This window comes from Papio anubis, chromosome X (genome assembly GCF_008728515.1).
Source record: "Papio anubis isolate 15944 chromosome X, Panubis1.0, whole genome shotgun sequence".
NCBI lineage: Eukaryota > Metazoa > Chordata > Mammalia > Primates > Cercopithecidae > Papio > Papio anubis.
In genome coordinates, this window is record NC_044996.1 from 123,369,821 (window position 1) to 123,386,523 (window position 16,703).

The following is a 16,703-nucleotide window of genomic DNA, read 5'->3' on the forward strand; positions in this document are numbered from 1 at the left end:
CCATAACTTGGTCAAAGGAGATACCAAATCAGAGTGGCTATTCAGCAGCATTATGCTAAAGGAGGTTCATTCCACAGGTCACCTGTACACCAACTGCCAACCAGCTTTTCCACACTGCCAGGATATCCTCTTTAGGATCTCCCCTATATCTGGACTGGGAGTGCTCTGATCTTTGGCTAGAGTCAAAGCAAACGTAGGTTTAAGGTGCCATTTAGTGCCAGAAAAACAGGCAAGGACCTAGTGGAGACATAGCAATATATTGCCTATCTCAATTATAAATACCTATGCATCTAACACTGGAGCACCTAAGTATATAAAGCAAACATTAATAGATCTAAAGGGAGAAGGAGACTGCAATACAATGATAGGGAACTTCAACATTCCATTCTCACTAATGGACAGATCATCTAGACAATCAACAAAGAAACATCAGCATTAAGCTAGACACTAAGCCAAATAGGCCTAACTGACATTTACAGAACATTTCACCCAATTGCTGCAGAATACATATTCTTTTTATCACCATGTGGAACATTCTCCAGAATAGATCATATTTTAAGCCACAAAATAAGTCTCCACAAATTCAAAGCAGTAGAAATCATATCAGTTATTTTTTCTGACCACAATGGAACTAAAAATCAATAATAAGCGGAAACTTGGAAAATACACAAACACATGGAAATTTTTTTTTTTTTTTTTTTTTTTTTGAGATGGAGTCTTGCTTTGTTGCCCAGGCTGGAGTGCAGTGGCATGATCTCCATTTACTGCAACCTCCACCTCCCAGGTTCAAGCAATTGTCCCACCTCAGCCTCCCGAGTAGCTGGGATTACAGGTACCCGCCACCATGCCTGGCTAATTTTTGTATTTTTAGTAGAAACAGAGTTTCATCATGTTGGTCAGGCTAGTCCCGAACTCCTGACCTCAGGTGATCCACCCGCCTCGACCTCCCAAAGTGCTGGGATTATAGGCATGAGCCATCATGCCTGGCCAAATACGTGGAAATTCAACAATATGCTCCTGAATGACCAATGGGTCTATGAAAAAAATAAAAAAGAAATTTAAAAATTTCTTTAGACAAATGAAAATGAAAATACAACAAATTAAAATCTATGAAATACAGCCAAAGGAGTACTGAAAAGGAATTTTATAGCAATAAAAGCCTACATCAAAAAGGTTGAAACACTTCAAATAAAGATTCACAAACAATCTAATGATACAACTCAAGGAACTAGAAAAATAAGAACAAACCAAACCCCAAATTAGTAGACACAAAGAGATAAAGATTAGAACAGAAATAAATGAAATTTAGACTATAAAAACACACACACAAAAAATCAATGAAACAAATTTGGTGTGTGTTTGTTTTTTTTTTTTGGAAAATCAACAAACCTTTAGCTAGACTAAGAATAAAAGAGAGAAGACACAAATAAATTAAATCAGAAATGAAAAAGAAGACATAACAACTGAGACCACAGAAATACGAAGAATTATAGAGACTATCATGAACCACTATATGCCAACGAAGTGGAACACCTAGAAGAAATGAATAAATTCCTGGACATATGCAACCTACCAACATTGAACCATGAAGAAGTAGAAAACCTCAACAAATACCTAGTAACAAGATTGAAGCCATAACAAAAGGTCTCCCATCAAAGAAAAACCCAGGACTTGATGTCTTCACTACTAAATTCTACAAAACATTTAAAGAAGTAATACAAATTCTACTCAAACTCTTCAAAAAAAAAAAAAAAAAAAAAACTGAAGAGAAGGGAATACTTCCAAACTCATTCTATGAGTCCAGCATTACCCTGATACCAAAACTGCACAAGAACACAAGGAGAAAAGAAAACTACCGGCCAATATGACTTAGGAACAATAGATGCAAAAATTATCAGCAAAATACTAGCTAACCTAATTCAACAATACATGAAAAAGATCATTCACTCTGATGGAGTGAGATTAATCTAGGGATGCAAGGATAGTTCAACATACACAAATCAATAGACATGATATGCTGGGTGCAGTGGCATACACCTGTAGTACCAGCTACTCAGGAGGCCAAGGCTAGATGATCACTTGAACCCAAGTCCAGCCTGGGCAGCATAGTGAGATCCCTTCTCAAAAAAAAAAATGGAAAATCCAAATGCAAGTAACTAAATATAGACACATCACATTAACAGAACCAAAAACAAAAATCGCATAATCATTCTAATACATTCTGTAAAAGCATTCAGTAAAATTCAACATCCCTTTATGACAAAAACCCTCAACAAACTGGGTACAAAAGGAACACACCTCAAAAAGTAAAAGCCATATCTGACAAACACATAACCGACATCATACCGAATGGTGAAAAATTAAAAGCCTTTCTTTTAAGATGTGGAACAAGACAAGGATGCCTGTTTTGCCCACTTTTATTCAACACAATATTAGAAGTCCTGGCCAGAGCAATTAGGCAAGCAAAATAAATAAAGGGCATCCAAACTGGAAAGGAAGAAGTCAAATTAGCCTTGTACACAGATAACATTATCTTATATTTGGATAAACCTAAAGGCTCTACCAAAAAACTATTAGAACTGATAAACAAATGTAGTAAAGTTGGAGTATACAAAATCAACATACAAAAAAATCAACAGCATTTATATACACCAAAAGCAAATAATCTGAAAAAGAAATCAATAAACAATATCATTTACAATATAAAACACCTAGGAATCTATTTAACCCATGGAATAAAAGATTCATGTAAAGAAAACTATAAAATGTTGATGAAAGAAGTTGAAAAGGACACAAAGAAAGGAAGGATATTCCATGCTTATGAATTAGTATAATATTGTTAAAATGACAATACCACTGAAAGCAATCTACAGATTCAACACAACCTCTATCAAAATACCATTGACATTCTTCACAAAAGAGAAAACAAATCCTCAATTTTATACGGAACCATGAAAGACCCCAAATAGCCAAAGCAATCCTGGGCAAAAAGAACAAAGCTGGAGGAATCACATTACCTGACTTCAAAATATAGTATAGGGCCTATGTCTGGAATGGTATTTCCTAGATTTTCTTCAAGGGTTTTCACAGTTTTAGGTTTTACATTTACATCTTTAATCCATCTTGAGTTGATTTCTGTATGTGATAAAAGTAAGGGGTCCAGTTTCAATCTTCTGCATACGGCTAGCCAGTTATCCTGGCACCACAGTCCTTTACCCATGCTTGTTTTTGTAGACTTTATCAAAGATCAGATGGTTGTTGGTGTGCAGCTTTATTTCTGGGCTGTTTCCATCGATCTATGTGTCTGTAGTTGTACCAGCCACACTGTTTTGGTTACTACAGCCTTATACTATAGTTTGAAATCGGGTAATGTGATGGCTCTAGGTTTGTTCTTTTTGCTTAGAATTGCTTTGGCTATTCAGGTTCTGTTTTGATTCCATATGAATTTTAGAATAGCCTTTTTCTAATTATGTGAACAATGTCATTGGTAGTTCGATAGAAATAGCATTGAATCTGTAAATTGCTTTGGGCAAGATTTCATGATAAAGACGCCAAAAGCAATTGCAACAAAAACAAAAAATGACAAACGGGACTTAATTAAACCAAAGAGCTTCTGCACAGCAAAAGAAGCTATCAACAGAATAAACAGACAACCCACAGAATGGCAGAAAGTATTTGCCAACTATGCATCCGACAAAGGTCTAATATCCAGAACTTGCAAGGAACATAAACAAATTTATAAGCAAAAACCAAACAACCCCATTAAAAAGTAGACAAAGGACATGAACAGACACTTTTCAAAAGAAGACATACATGTGGCCAACAAGCATATGAAAAAAAGCTCACCATCACTTATCCGTAGAGGAACGCGAATCAAAGCCACAATGAGATACATCAGTATCTCACACCAGTCAGAATAGTTATTATCAAAAAGTCAAAAAATAATAGATGTTGGCATGGATGTAGGGAAAAGGGAATGCTTATACACTGTTGGTGGGAATGTAAATTAGTCCAGCCACTGTGGAAAGCAGTTTGGTGATTTCTGCAAAAACTTAAAACAGAACTATCATTTGACCCAGCAATCCCATTATTGGATATATTCCAGTTACCATGATTTGATTTTATGAATGTATAAGATTATCACATGTACCATGAAAATGTGTAGTTATGTATCAATAAAAAATAACAAGAATAAAATAAAATTCTATGTTCTGTCAGTTCCTGGGAAAAAAGGAAAAAGAAAGAGAAAGAAACTTTTCCAATTTTCTTAGAGTTTCTCCTTGCTATTTTTTACGAGTTTTACTGAGAGCCAGAAAAATGCGGGCTGTTGAGAGATGATGACTTTAAGTTGTTGTCTTCATTAACTAGTAAATACATACTGGGGCAACCCTGGCCTTTCAAATACTCTTTCAGGATCACATATACTCACGTCTTTTATTGTACCTTAAATCCTCATACTTACTATCTCCTGACATAGAATAAATCCAAACATGTGTAGCAAGATAATGTTTTTGGTCACTAACTTCTATTGTTTTCTGTATTTTTGAAATCGCTTTATCTCATTTAAGCCTGTAGCAAACCCTGTGTCATTTCGCCAAAGGGGAGCTTTGCAGAAGTATGTTGTATAGATTGGAGCAATCCCTGCTGGCCAAATTGCGTGTCTTTGGCATGGGGCTATATCTACCCCTTAGAAATAGTGCCTCTCTCTTCACCCAAAGGCACCATCTGCTCACCCAAAAGGATGCCCACAGTGCTGTGCCTGCCCAGAAGGCCATTCTCTTATTCCTGTGGGTTTGTGGGATTAGAAAAGCTAGGCACACCGAGGAAAATTGAATTTGATGGAAAAGGAAGCCTAAGGACATTGACAGAAGAGAGTTTCAGGTAAGAGGGATTTCTCCCAGAGCAGAAAGAGGATCTTTCAAGCAGCAAAAGAAGTCAAGGATTCTCATAAGCAGAGGAACTGATCAGTGTCCCCGAAACATGGCAGGATCTGAGAAGGAATGGGAGTCGCAGGACCTCAGCATCAGAGGGGCACACTTGAAGGGGCTACATGGTTCCATAGTGGATTTCTTCTCAGAAACCAGATAACTGGTATTGGAGTTTCCCAGTACTCTAGGAGAAGACTGAGAAATGGGGCCACCAAGAGGGGAGGTAAATGCCTAGACTAAGGTTCAGTTTCCCACCAAAAGGTTGGGTGGGAGCTCAGAGTCAAAGATTAGGTCGAGTAAACAAAATGCCTATTCCTTGCACAACTGAGTTTGAGCTCTGAGAGGCCTATCAGGTACACATGTCAAAGAAAAACATTCTCCAAATGGTCCTGACCAGTTGCTCAGTCATCCTTGAAGAGTAGGTTCGGAACCTTGTATCATGTGCTACTGTGGACCAGTATCTACCACGAAAACTGTCACAAAAGTCAATTCATTCGAATCTCACTGACAATTAAAAGTAAATTCTAATTCACCCTTCCGTACACATGGGAAAAGTGAGATCAGGGAGGTGAAGTAATTTGCACAAGGATATTCTGTGAGTAAATCACAGAGCTAAACTGCAAACCTCAATCTTTTAAATACCAAAGCCTATTTTTTTTAACTATACCAGTAGTTTTCTAACGATATTCCATAAAACCTATAAGAGAGGGCTCCAAATGTTCATCCAATTAGATTTTGTCTTTTATAGTTTTAACTATTTTTAAATGAATAAAAAAGCAACACTTGCAAATTCTACAACTTTGGCAGGCACCAGTACGCTAATTTTTGTTATCAGGTTCATTGGGTTTCATGTAGCTCTCAGAATAAAGCTTCTCCTACCATCTCTAGATACATGCTCGAACTCTTGTAAATGTGTCATCAGGAAGACTATAGTTATATTATATCTGAGGGAAGGCAATTAGTTCAGATATGTGAATATTCAGTCATGTAAAATGGTACAAACAGGAACAGAACTTAAGCAAACGTTTGCCACACTCAAATGCCAAACAACGTTAAATACCAGTTTGGAACAAGCTGCCATCTTGGCAAAAGAGAGCAATAATAAGTACATGGGTGCCTCCTTACATTTGGAAAGTATTCTATCATTGACATTTTAGCATTTCTAGGATCAGTTTAATTGAATATTAAGTATACAAGGCAAGCTATTAAAAACTGGTTACCATGTTTCTCTATTCCTCATGTTTTCTGTAAGCTCGTATTAAAACTAGAGGCTCAATTGTGGGGGCACAACAACATCACTGGTGATAGTGTGCACTTCCAACTGATACCAGGAGGCACAAGATATCCAGTTGCCCCACTTTTAGCGATGCTATCATTGATATTAGGGTACAGGTGATATTGGTCTGCTCTATCATGAATTTCCCAATCAACCATTTACCTAATAGTTTTAAGCAGTCATTGATGATAATTACCTAGATCCATCCTTTCATTAGGGATTTTTTTTTAAATAGATAGCTTCCTATTATTTATTCTGCATTTTTAAGCTGTGATTCTCCTGTAAACAAGAACTTTTGTCAGCTATTAGATTACCCTGAAAACAGTCAAATTCAGAATGTAAGACAGTTTACAGGAAAAATACTCCAGTTTCTTCAACAAATAAATGTGGTTTAAAAAAACAAAAATAGGGGGATCCCTTGTGGAGTACAACAGACATATCAACTAAGTTCACCTGTGAGTCTTATTTGGAGATTGAATCAAAGACCAACTGTTTTGTTTTTTTAAGGACATGTTTAAGACAATCACAAAAGTTGAAAATTAACTAGTTATTAGCTGTTAATTATGGAATTATGATATCTTTTTGGTTGTGATAATAGTCCTTTCCGCTAGCTAAGCACTGAAGTATTTACTATGCAATGATATATTTTTAATTTGCTATAAAACGTTCTAGCCACCTCCCAAAAAAGGAGGGGTCTAGATTAAAACATAACCTCAGAAAGAAACATAACAGCAGAAAGTTGAGAGTTGTTGAAGTTGGGTTGATGGATACATGGGAGTTTATTATTCTATTCTTTAATTTTGTATCACATTTTGATAATAAAAACTTTAAAGAAATAAATTCAATTGAGTAGATCCAGAAATAGGTGAGAAAGATAATAAAATGGCTACCATTTGCAATTATTCATCTGTGTGTGAATCAAGATCTTCTATCACTCAGTAGAATGCATAAACTTAAACTCAAGTTTGGAAAACAGCCTTCAGTTTACTTCAAAACACCACTTAAGCCGGGCGCGGTGGCTCAAGCCTGTAATCCCAGCACTTTGGGAGGCTGAGACGGGCGGATCACGAGGTCAGGAGATCGAGACCATCCTGGCTAACATGGTGAAACCCCGTCTCTACTAAAAAATACAAAAAACTAGCCGGGCGAGGTGGCAGGCGCCTGTAGTCCCAGCTACTCGGGAAGCTGAGGCAGGAGAATGGCGTGAACCCGGGAGGCGGAGCTTGCAGTGAGCTGAGATCCGGCCACTGTACTCCAGCCTGGGCAACAGAGCGAGACTCCGTCTCAAAAAAAAAAAAAACAAAAAACACCACTTAAGGTATTTGAAAGAACATCATAATAGTTCTGGAATTGATAATGATAGTCTTAAAGCCTAGTTTCAAAAAATGAGTGATATATCAACACAGTACAGAGATCAGATGGGTTATCATCATCGTGTCTTACATAGCACATCTTATCCTGACAGCATTAGAAGATGGCTCATTTCATCACCAAACATAGAAACACAATTGTCTCTAGAACTCAGAATTTCCTCCTGAGTAGAGGGGAGTCCTTTCAATGACCCAAGATTTTTACTGAGAATTCCATTGTCTAACCTAGAGGTGAGAAAACTACAGCCAATGGGCCAGCCCGCCACACAGCCATACCTGTGTTGTCCACAGTTGCTTTCCCAGACACAATGGCAGAATTAAGTAGTTGCAACAGAGACCAGATGGCCTGCAAACCCTAAAATATGTATTATCTGGCCCTTTACCCAAAAAATGTGCCAATCTCTGGTCTAAATCAAAAGATGAACTTTAAGATTTGGATTTTAGAAGGTTAAAATACATGAGATGAGGGCAATACCTGTCTAAAATTAGAATATCAATATTTCATTAATATTTTCTGATTTGACTAAGGACAGAATTGGGGAGAAAATCAGTCATGCAATAACATTTTCACTATCAGTCAAAGTAACTGTGGAAGTAAAACAAAATAAAACCGAGCAGGATCAAAGCACAAAACTATTTGACGAATGTTATTTGAATTCTTGCATAGCTCTTTCATTGGTGAGTCTGTAGCTGTTGGTAGTTTTTGGACAGGCTCCTGATTTCACCAATGTGCTCTGCCTCAGGGTATGTCCATGTGGCCCATTGCTTTATGGAAGACATGGTTAGTCTTCCAACAGAAAATGCAAGCAAGCACTTGGAACAGAACAAGTTTTGCTGCATCTTTGAAAAGGAGGGAGGAGAGATTCAGAGTGAATTTGATAACTAAAACTTAGGTGTGTGCACACGAAAATGTTAGTGAAAGAGGAACAAAAAATCATGGCATGTGTTTTCTCCTGTCAAGAGAATGAGGAGGCAAGGACAAGAGCAGGGCACAGAAAGTCTCTGCTAACAACAGGAGACCTGTAGTCCCCTTCCCACTGGAATTTAGGAACCTTAGACTTGCTCTGAGTAGGCATGTGAGGGCCAGATCACAGATCACTTGAAACTAATTCACTAGTTTTCCAAAAGGCTTACAAAACTTGTGTGGTAATGGTATACATTCTGCAAATCCGGGAGAAGGGAATATTCTAGATTCTACTATTCCATAAAAATGTTTTATGTTATTATTTCACTAAGGCAGCATGAGTCTCTTTCCCCAGGATGGCACCCCAAAAGGCTAATTTAGGACTGAGCAAAGAAGATAAATGGGTCCTCATTATACCTTCAAGATATGTTCATTGGATGACTTGTCATCAGGGGACACATACAAACGGATGAACACAGAATTGCTGTATTGACCACGAAACGTTGCAAGTGTCTGCAGAAGGCTGAACTTTCTCTCTGACCAAACCCCTTCGGGGCCAATGTTAGATTCAAGCACGGGCCAGCGGAAAGGTGAATGCCGTAGGATGTGTAGCAGTGGCCTGGCATCTGCTTTTTCAATCGCTTCTGAAAGGGAGCAGATATGAAGAGAAAGTTAGAATTGCAAACTGGATCAACACACTAGAATTCAAGTGCATCTTCTCAAGACAAAATTCCCATAAGGCTCCAACTTAAAATTTCAGCCGTTAGGGAGTAGGTAAAAGAGGTGGGGTGAGATGAGCATAATCACAGAGACAGAACTACCTACAATCCACACTTCGATGTGACTGTCTACATCTAGTGTTCTTGCCAGGACAGCTGACCAGGGAAACTGCTGGATATTCACTACAATAAACATGGACTCTCTACATGGAACCCAGTCAATGAATAATACTTGGTGGGACTAAGGTACAACGCTAACTAAAGGAATGCCTCAATAAAGCCAATCACTACCCAACGAAGAAGTGATGCTTCAGATTCCTGTCTTTTATTGCTCTTTTCTAGCTCACCACATGATACCCCAAATCCTAAACCAGTTGACACACTTCCCACAGGCACTGGCTTCATCCTGCAATGGCCTTGAGAAGGCAGACTAGGTCAAGTGACCAGTATCTGTTCTAATTCCAATCAGACCCAAGGTGTTGAGACAGGGCTAAGGACCCAACAAAGATGCCTGTTAGGCTGACACAGGAACCTGGCAAGCCTAGGAATCTGGATTTCTCTAGGCTCTAGTAGGTGCACTCCCTCCCAGTCTCTTTCTCAAGCCAGACTTGGCCTGGCTTCTGGATTCTGGTTTCTGAATCAGATACAGTGGAGTTTGCCCTGCTGACTTTTTCTAAGTTTCTCAGGGAGTAAATGATACCCAAAGAATCCAACCCATATAAATAAGATGATTTTCTCCACCAAGCCAGTAACAACATTAACTAAGATGGGACTAGTCAAAATCCAGTCTTTGACAATCATTCCTTTAACACTTTTAAACATTAATAGAATTCTTAGTAGTTCTCTTCTTCCTCAAACAATATATTAAAACATTAATAGAACTCTAAAGGATAGGTATGGTAAATATTTTATTTAGTTTTCTTCATCACTCACTCTCATTCATGCAGGATGAATAAAGGATTTTGGCTTTCTGTATGGCTTCCGTGTCCCGCCTTCTACTGATCGATTTCTCCAAAAGTTCTGGGAAGGTTAAGAAAGGATTCATTAGTATCCACCCACATGTGCTGCCAAGTTGGAAGTCATTCGATAATCACAATTCCAACCTCCAGAAAATTAAATATAAAGACAGACAACCCTGGAAAAGACAGATCTATCAAAGATATGCAGACAACAGAACAGATTCCAAGTTGCATGAGGTTCAAACAAAAACAGTTTTACATTCTCTTATCCAGGGCACTCCTAACTCAAAAGAAACCAAAAGTTCAATTTCCAACTGAGACTGGATCTTCTACAGGGGTCAATTTCTTCTGCCACCTACACAAAAGGAAACAGAATTCATTTGTTCAAGAATCAAAAATAACTGAATTCTGTCCCTTGTTCCAGGACCAAGTAATATTCTCAACGGAGCTAATTTCATCGGGGTTGTGTTTCTTGAGATTTCTCCACAGCCCAGTCTCTCAGGGAGGTCACCCGGAAGAAATTTCCCATTAGAAGTTTTATCCAATGTTGAATAAACATGCTGTGGACATGGAAGAAGTTCTTTAGACAGGAAATGGAGAGACAAGATTGGAAAATCTACCGGAATTGCCTGAAAACTTGCCCATTTACACATGCAAAGTCCTAGACATCTAAAAGAGTCCGTGTGTATACAACGGTTGCCAGCACAGACATAGGCCCAACTGGAAAATAATTTTCTATTTATAAAATCACTAATAATAATGTTTGAAGGTAGAAAATGATAGTTGTCACTATTTCATTAAATAAGGAAAGAGGAAAGCCAGGACTCAATGAAAACAACCATCTCCCGAAAAAGAGAACGTTGAACATACTTGAGAGTATCAGTCTACCAACGTGAAGCCAAGATGAAAAATCCCTGTGGTGACTGCAGCACCAGGTCACTGCCTTCACCAAACTATGTCAAACTGCCTTGTCAAGGCATTTGGGGAAACAACCTAGCAGCCATCATAACCACAGTATAACAGATGTTCCTATGATACTCTGAATAGCTTCAAGACACAATGTACAGCACTAATTAAATTAATACATAATTATATATCTCCTGAAGAGGAATCTTCCTTCTAAACTAGAAGTTCTACAGTTTAAAAAAAAAAAAAAAATGCAACCCAGAGCTCCTGCCCAGTTTTTTAAAAATAAGCACCTATACCTAAAACGAGTCCATATAACTAGATAGATTCCAGTGAAATAAATTAAATTGGGTTGGATGTATTTTCAATTATTTCAGATTGTTTGGTGTTTCTTTCTTGTGTATCATCATAATAATAAAATCAAGACAACTAGCCGCAAGTTTTTTTTGTTTTGTTTTTTTGTTTTTGAGACAGAGTATCACTCTGTCGCCCAGGCTGGAGTGCAGTGGCATGATCTCAGCTCACTGCAGCCTCCACCTCCCGGGTTCAAGCAATTCTCCTGTCTCAGCCTCCCGAGTAGCTGGGATTACAGGCACACCCCACCACACTCAGCTAATTTTCTGTATTTTTAGTAGAGATGGAGTTTCACCATGTTGGCCAGGCTGGTCTCAAATGCCTGACCTCAGGTGATCCGACTACCTTGGCCTCCCAAAGTGCTGGGATTACTGGCGTGAGCCGCCGCACCAGGTTCCCAAGGATTTTTTAAAGGAGACTTTTTTTTAATAGACAAAAAGATCTAAAGCCATATCCACATATATTTCCATTCAAATCGGCTCCTGTGCCCTTCCACTATATTGCTTACACAGTCATTAGACTGTTTGGGAAACATACTTAGAAGTAAATAATCCAAATTTCATTTAGGGTTGTGATGATGTTCTGATGCTATAAACACTCCATGGGCTAAAAAGCATGAATGTCCTAAGGGCCAAACAAGCCACAGGAGCAAAAAGAACTAAAAGCATGAAACATTTACCTGTGTCTGCTCCCAAGGCGTGCTATCTATCACAAGGAGGGAAAAAGAGGACCAGCATATGCTAAATAGGGCAGTTGCAAAACACTAGCCATGCACGAGTATCAATAATTCGTATATGTCAAAATTCTGGTTTCTGTACCAGAATTTGGCTTTTAAAACAGATTCGGCTATCACAAGTTCCTTGTCATACCCTTTTCCTTCTCTTCTTTCCTTCTCTCTGAGCCCAGGCAGACAGGAGAGCATTGATATGCAGACAGTGATGTGGCAATCAGTTGACAACATCCATTTTACGTATCTCTGCATGTGAATTAGCAGTAAGAAGAACAAAATGTAGCCTGGAGAGTTAATGAGTAGAAAACAAAGCCTGCCTACCACAAGTAATTACTCAAGTTATTAAAATGTCCCCAAAGCATTGAGAAAGGCTCATGGGTCACCCATACAGGGGCATTCCAATCATAGCCTGTGTTGTTTCTTGGAGGATTTCTCAATCCCCAACCCACCCCACCCAGGTATTTCTTACCACCTTACAACCGCAAAGGACAACTGCAGTTCGTAAAACTGCAGGCCAGGCACGGTGGCTCATGCCTGTAATTCCAGCACTTCGGGAGGCCGAGGCGGGCAGATCACGCGGTCAGGAGTTTGAGACAAGCCTGGACAATATAGTGAAACCCCGCCTCTAGTAATAATACAAAAATTAGCTGGGCATGGAGACGCACACCTGTAGTCCCAGCTACTCGGGAGGCTGAGGCAGGAGAATTGCTTGAACCCGAGAGGTAGAGGTTGCAGTGAGTCAAGATCTCGCCACTGCACTCCAGCCTGGGTGACAGAGTGAGACTGTATTTCAAAAAATAAAATAAAATAAAAATACTATAGCACAGCAAACCTCAGACTTTAAAATTGGTTTGAGAAGTTCTTCTGATCATCAAATTTGAAAACTAAGTATGTTTCTTCTCACTATGCTCCATCAAATAAAAAAAAAATTTTTTTTAAAGGCAACATAATAGACATGTGGGGGGGTGCTTTGGAATCACACAGACATGGGTTCCAGCTGCAGCTTGCTGCAACTTGCTAGCTGGAATTCTAGCGAGTTATTTAATCTCTCTAAGCCCCAGTTCCTTAATCTGTAAAGTCAAATAATAAGAGTACATGCTTCCCAGGATTGTGCTGAGGATTTAAAATTTTTAAATGCACAGAAAGCCCCCATCTCGGTGCCTGGGCACATGATAACGGGGATCAATAAGTGGTGACTTAAACAGGATTACAGGCAGAATTAGCCCTATACAAAACTGTCAAGTAATCAAGCTTGTTTCCAGTGCTTCCTCCATAATTGTTTTTGTTCTCTTGCTTGCTTCTCAGGATATTGGTGGCCAAAGGACTTACGCTAACCTAAGATACTGCCAGGCTGTGTGTAGGACTATTTCACAAACTGGACCTGCTCTAGCCACCTTGCAAAGCCCCATGCTCTCAACATTTCCTCTGCTTCTATAGTAGAGGCAGTTCTAAATGGGGAGACATATTTTGCAATCAGTGTTAACCTCCAAAAATATTTTGCTCACATTCTTCATCTTGGACAACAAAGCATTTTTTTTTTTTATGTAAACTTTTTCAATGAAAGTACAGAAAAGTACACAAATAATACAACACACAGAAAAGTACACAGATCATAATGTGAAGAATGTTCACAAAGTTAACATGCTTAAGTAACCAGCATTATTAATTACTGGAACCCCAGAAGCCCCGTGTGCTCCCTTCCAATCACTACCCCCAACCAAGAAAACTAACATCCTCTATGGTAAAATACTTATTCAAGTCTATATCACATATTTATAGAGCAATCTACCTTTTTGTTATTGTTTTGTAGAAGCGTTTTCTATATTCTACATACAAGTCCTTTTTGAATATATTATAAAATATCCCCTATTACATAGACTTCATTTTTAATGGTATCTTGTAATAAACTGAAATCATTTAATTTAGTTCAGCTTGTCCATTTTTCTCCTCCATGGTTATCACATGTAACCATGTCCTGTTCAAGAAATCTCTGCCTATCCCAAACTCAGAAGACAGTTTACATTTTCTTTTCTTTTTCTTTCTTTTTTTTTTTTTTTTTTTAAGATGGAGTCTTGCTCTGTCGCCCAGGCTGGAGTGCAGTGGCTCCATCTCAGCTCACTGAAATCTCCACCTCCCAGGTTCACGAGATTCTCCTGCCTCAGCCTCCCAAGTAGCTGGGATTACAGACATGTGCCACCACACCCGGCTATTTTTTGTTTTTTTTGTTTTTGTTTGTTTGTTTTGAGACGGAGTCTCGTTCTGTCACCAGGTTGGAGTACAGTGGCACGATCTTGGCTCACTGCAACCTCCGCCTCCCGGGTTCAAGAGATTCTCCTGCCTCAGCCTCCCGAGTAGCTGGGACTACAGGCATGCGCCACCATGCCCGGCTAATTTTTTGTATTATTAGTAGAGGTGGGGTTTCACCATGTTAGCCAGGCTGGTCTCGAACTCCTGACTTCAGGTGATCCACCTGCCTCAGCCTCCCAAACTGCTGGGATTACAGGCATGAGCCACCACGCCCAGCTTGTATTTTTAGTAGAGATGGGGTTTCACCATGTTGGTCAGGCTGGTCTCCAACTCCTGACCTCCGGTGATCCACCCACCTCATCCTCCCAAAGTGCTGGGATTACAGGCATGAGCCACTGCGCCCAGTGATAGTTTACATTTTCTTCTAAAATCTTTATTGTTTCACATTTAGATCTACAGTCCACCTAAAATTTGTTTTTGACCACAGTGTGGACAACCATGCCTTTGTAACACAAGCCTAGTCTCAAAGGGGATGAAACATGTGAGAATTTTAATAATAAAGATATTTTTGGTCATTGGGCCTCAAATAGTATCACCAAGAAATACTGTTGGTATGAAACACTGGCATTAACAACGGCTATACTCCATTAGATTGAATACTCTTTTGGGCAGGGGCTGGGTCACATTCATGTTTGAACACCCAGGACCCAGAGTTTGGCATGGTTGGTGCTTAGTTAATGTTCGCTGAGTTGAATTCCTGACAAGGAAAGTCTGAGAGAGACTTTCATCCAGTTGAAAAAGAACTATGAGAAAGAAGCTGGACTACTTTTATTATTTCTTTTTACAATCAGCAATGCCCTGATCATACTAACACCACAATCTCTTTTTTTCACATCTCAGTCCCTATATCATACAATGCAATCCAAGACTTCATTCATCTGTTTTCATGAATGCCAGTTTTAAGGGTACCTAAGTTTTATTTTCATCAATTGTCTCAGCTTTATCATCCATTCCCAATGCCCTGCTCTTCTATACTGGGGAGAAAAAAAATACTTAGTTATGCTCGGAAGCTGAAGGAGGACTATCAATCCTCACTCAATTCAATTCTGCTGCTCAGACAGGACATTTATTGAGTGCTCTAGAATACAAAAAGGAAATTCCAAAGGAAGGATGAGGCCTTTGAGGATTTTATAGTACCCTGCTTAGTCAAGAGTTCATAACAGCCATCTGGAGCTCAGGCCAATCATTTAAAGTTTCTACAATATCTAAGACATATCCACCTAATACATTTCTCAAAAACTCCACATATGCAGTTTTAGGTCTGTGAGCAACAACCTACCAAGAACCTTGATGCTGAGCTGACATTTGAATGAAGTGGCTCAGGAGCACAGGAACTCTTAAAAAGCACCCTCCTTTGTGTTCTTTCTCCTGACCCTACAATATTTCCATGTGCCTATTCTAAAAGGGGTCCTCTGGCTACTTGCTAAGAGAACAGTGAATCCCAGAGCCATTTGCTTGATTTGCTTAATAGGTACTTTCAGAGACAGGGTCTTATGTGTCACCCAGAGTGGAGAACAGGCATAATCAAAGCTCAATGAAGCCTCAACCTCCTGGGCTCAAGTCATCCTCTCGCCTCAACCTCCTGGGCTCAAGTCATCCTCTCACCTCAACCTCCCAAGTAGCTAGGACTACAGGTGCACACCACCATGCCGTGGCTAATTGTTTTATTTTTATTTTTGTAGAGATGGGGGTCTCGCTATATTGCCCAGGCTGGTCTTGAACTCCTGGCCTCAAGTGATCCTCCCAACTCAGCCTCCCATAGCACTGGGATTACAGGCATGAGCCACTACACCTAGCCAGCAATTGCATTCTAAAATCTTCACATCAACGTCACCAAGGTAAATTCTCAATTTCGGGCAGATTACGGTAACATTTCTCTTTTGGAAATTAGAGGGAGTGCCCTCTGATTCTGGTGAAAGAAAGAACATGGAAAATTAAAACTCTGGAAAACCAAATCTATACTTTAAGCTTCCACATCTACATAATGAACAGGATGTTCTCTAGACCCACACTTTTTAAAAACTTACTATATCATGGCCTGCTTTCACCTTTGGTGGTACTTAAAAACTACCTTTGGATGGTCTACGGTTGAATGTTGCCTCTAATCCTACTATTTTTAGCCCTTGTTGATTTTCTAGGCTACAGATTTCAATTTGGTTTCCAGGCTCCTCAGTTTATTTACTATACTGAAAATTTTCATTTTTCTAACTCACACTGCGTGGGTATTAAAGGTATTAAACCCTTACGCAG

The 16,703-nt window shown here is 39.2% G+C and overlaps 1 protein-coding gene across 2 annotated transcripts in view; it reads right to left on the reverse strand.

Moving 5' to 3' along the window:
• Positions 1 to 16,703, reverse strand: part of PHEX (phosphate regulating endopeptidase homolog X-linked) — a 226,664-nt gene that overhangs the window by 171,308 nt on the left and 38,653 nt on the right. For both annotated transcript variants that reach the window (XM_009197333.4, XM_003917492.5), the window contains 2 exons: positions 10,131 to 10,217; positions 8,896 to 9,122 (listed from right to left, as the gene is read on the reverse strand). In XM_009197333.4, coding sequence (XP_009195597.1) covers positions 8,896 to 9,122; positions 10,131 to 10,217 — 314 coding nt within the window. The remainder of the gene's footprint in view (positions 1 to 8,895; positions 9,123 to 10,130; positions 10,218 to 16,703) is intronic.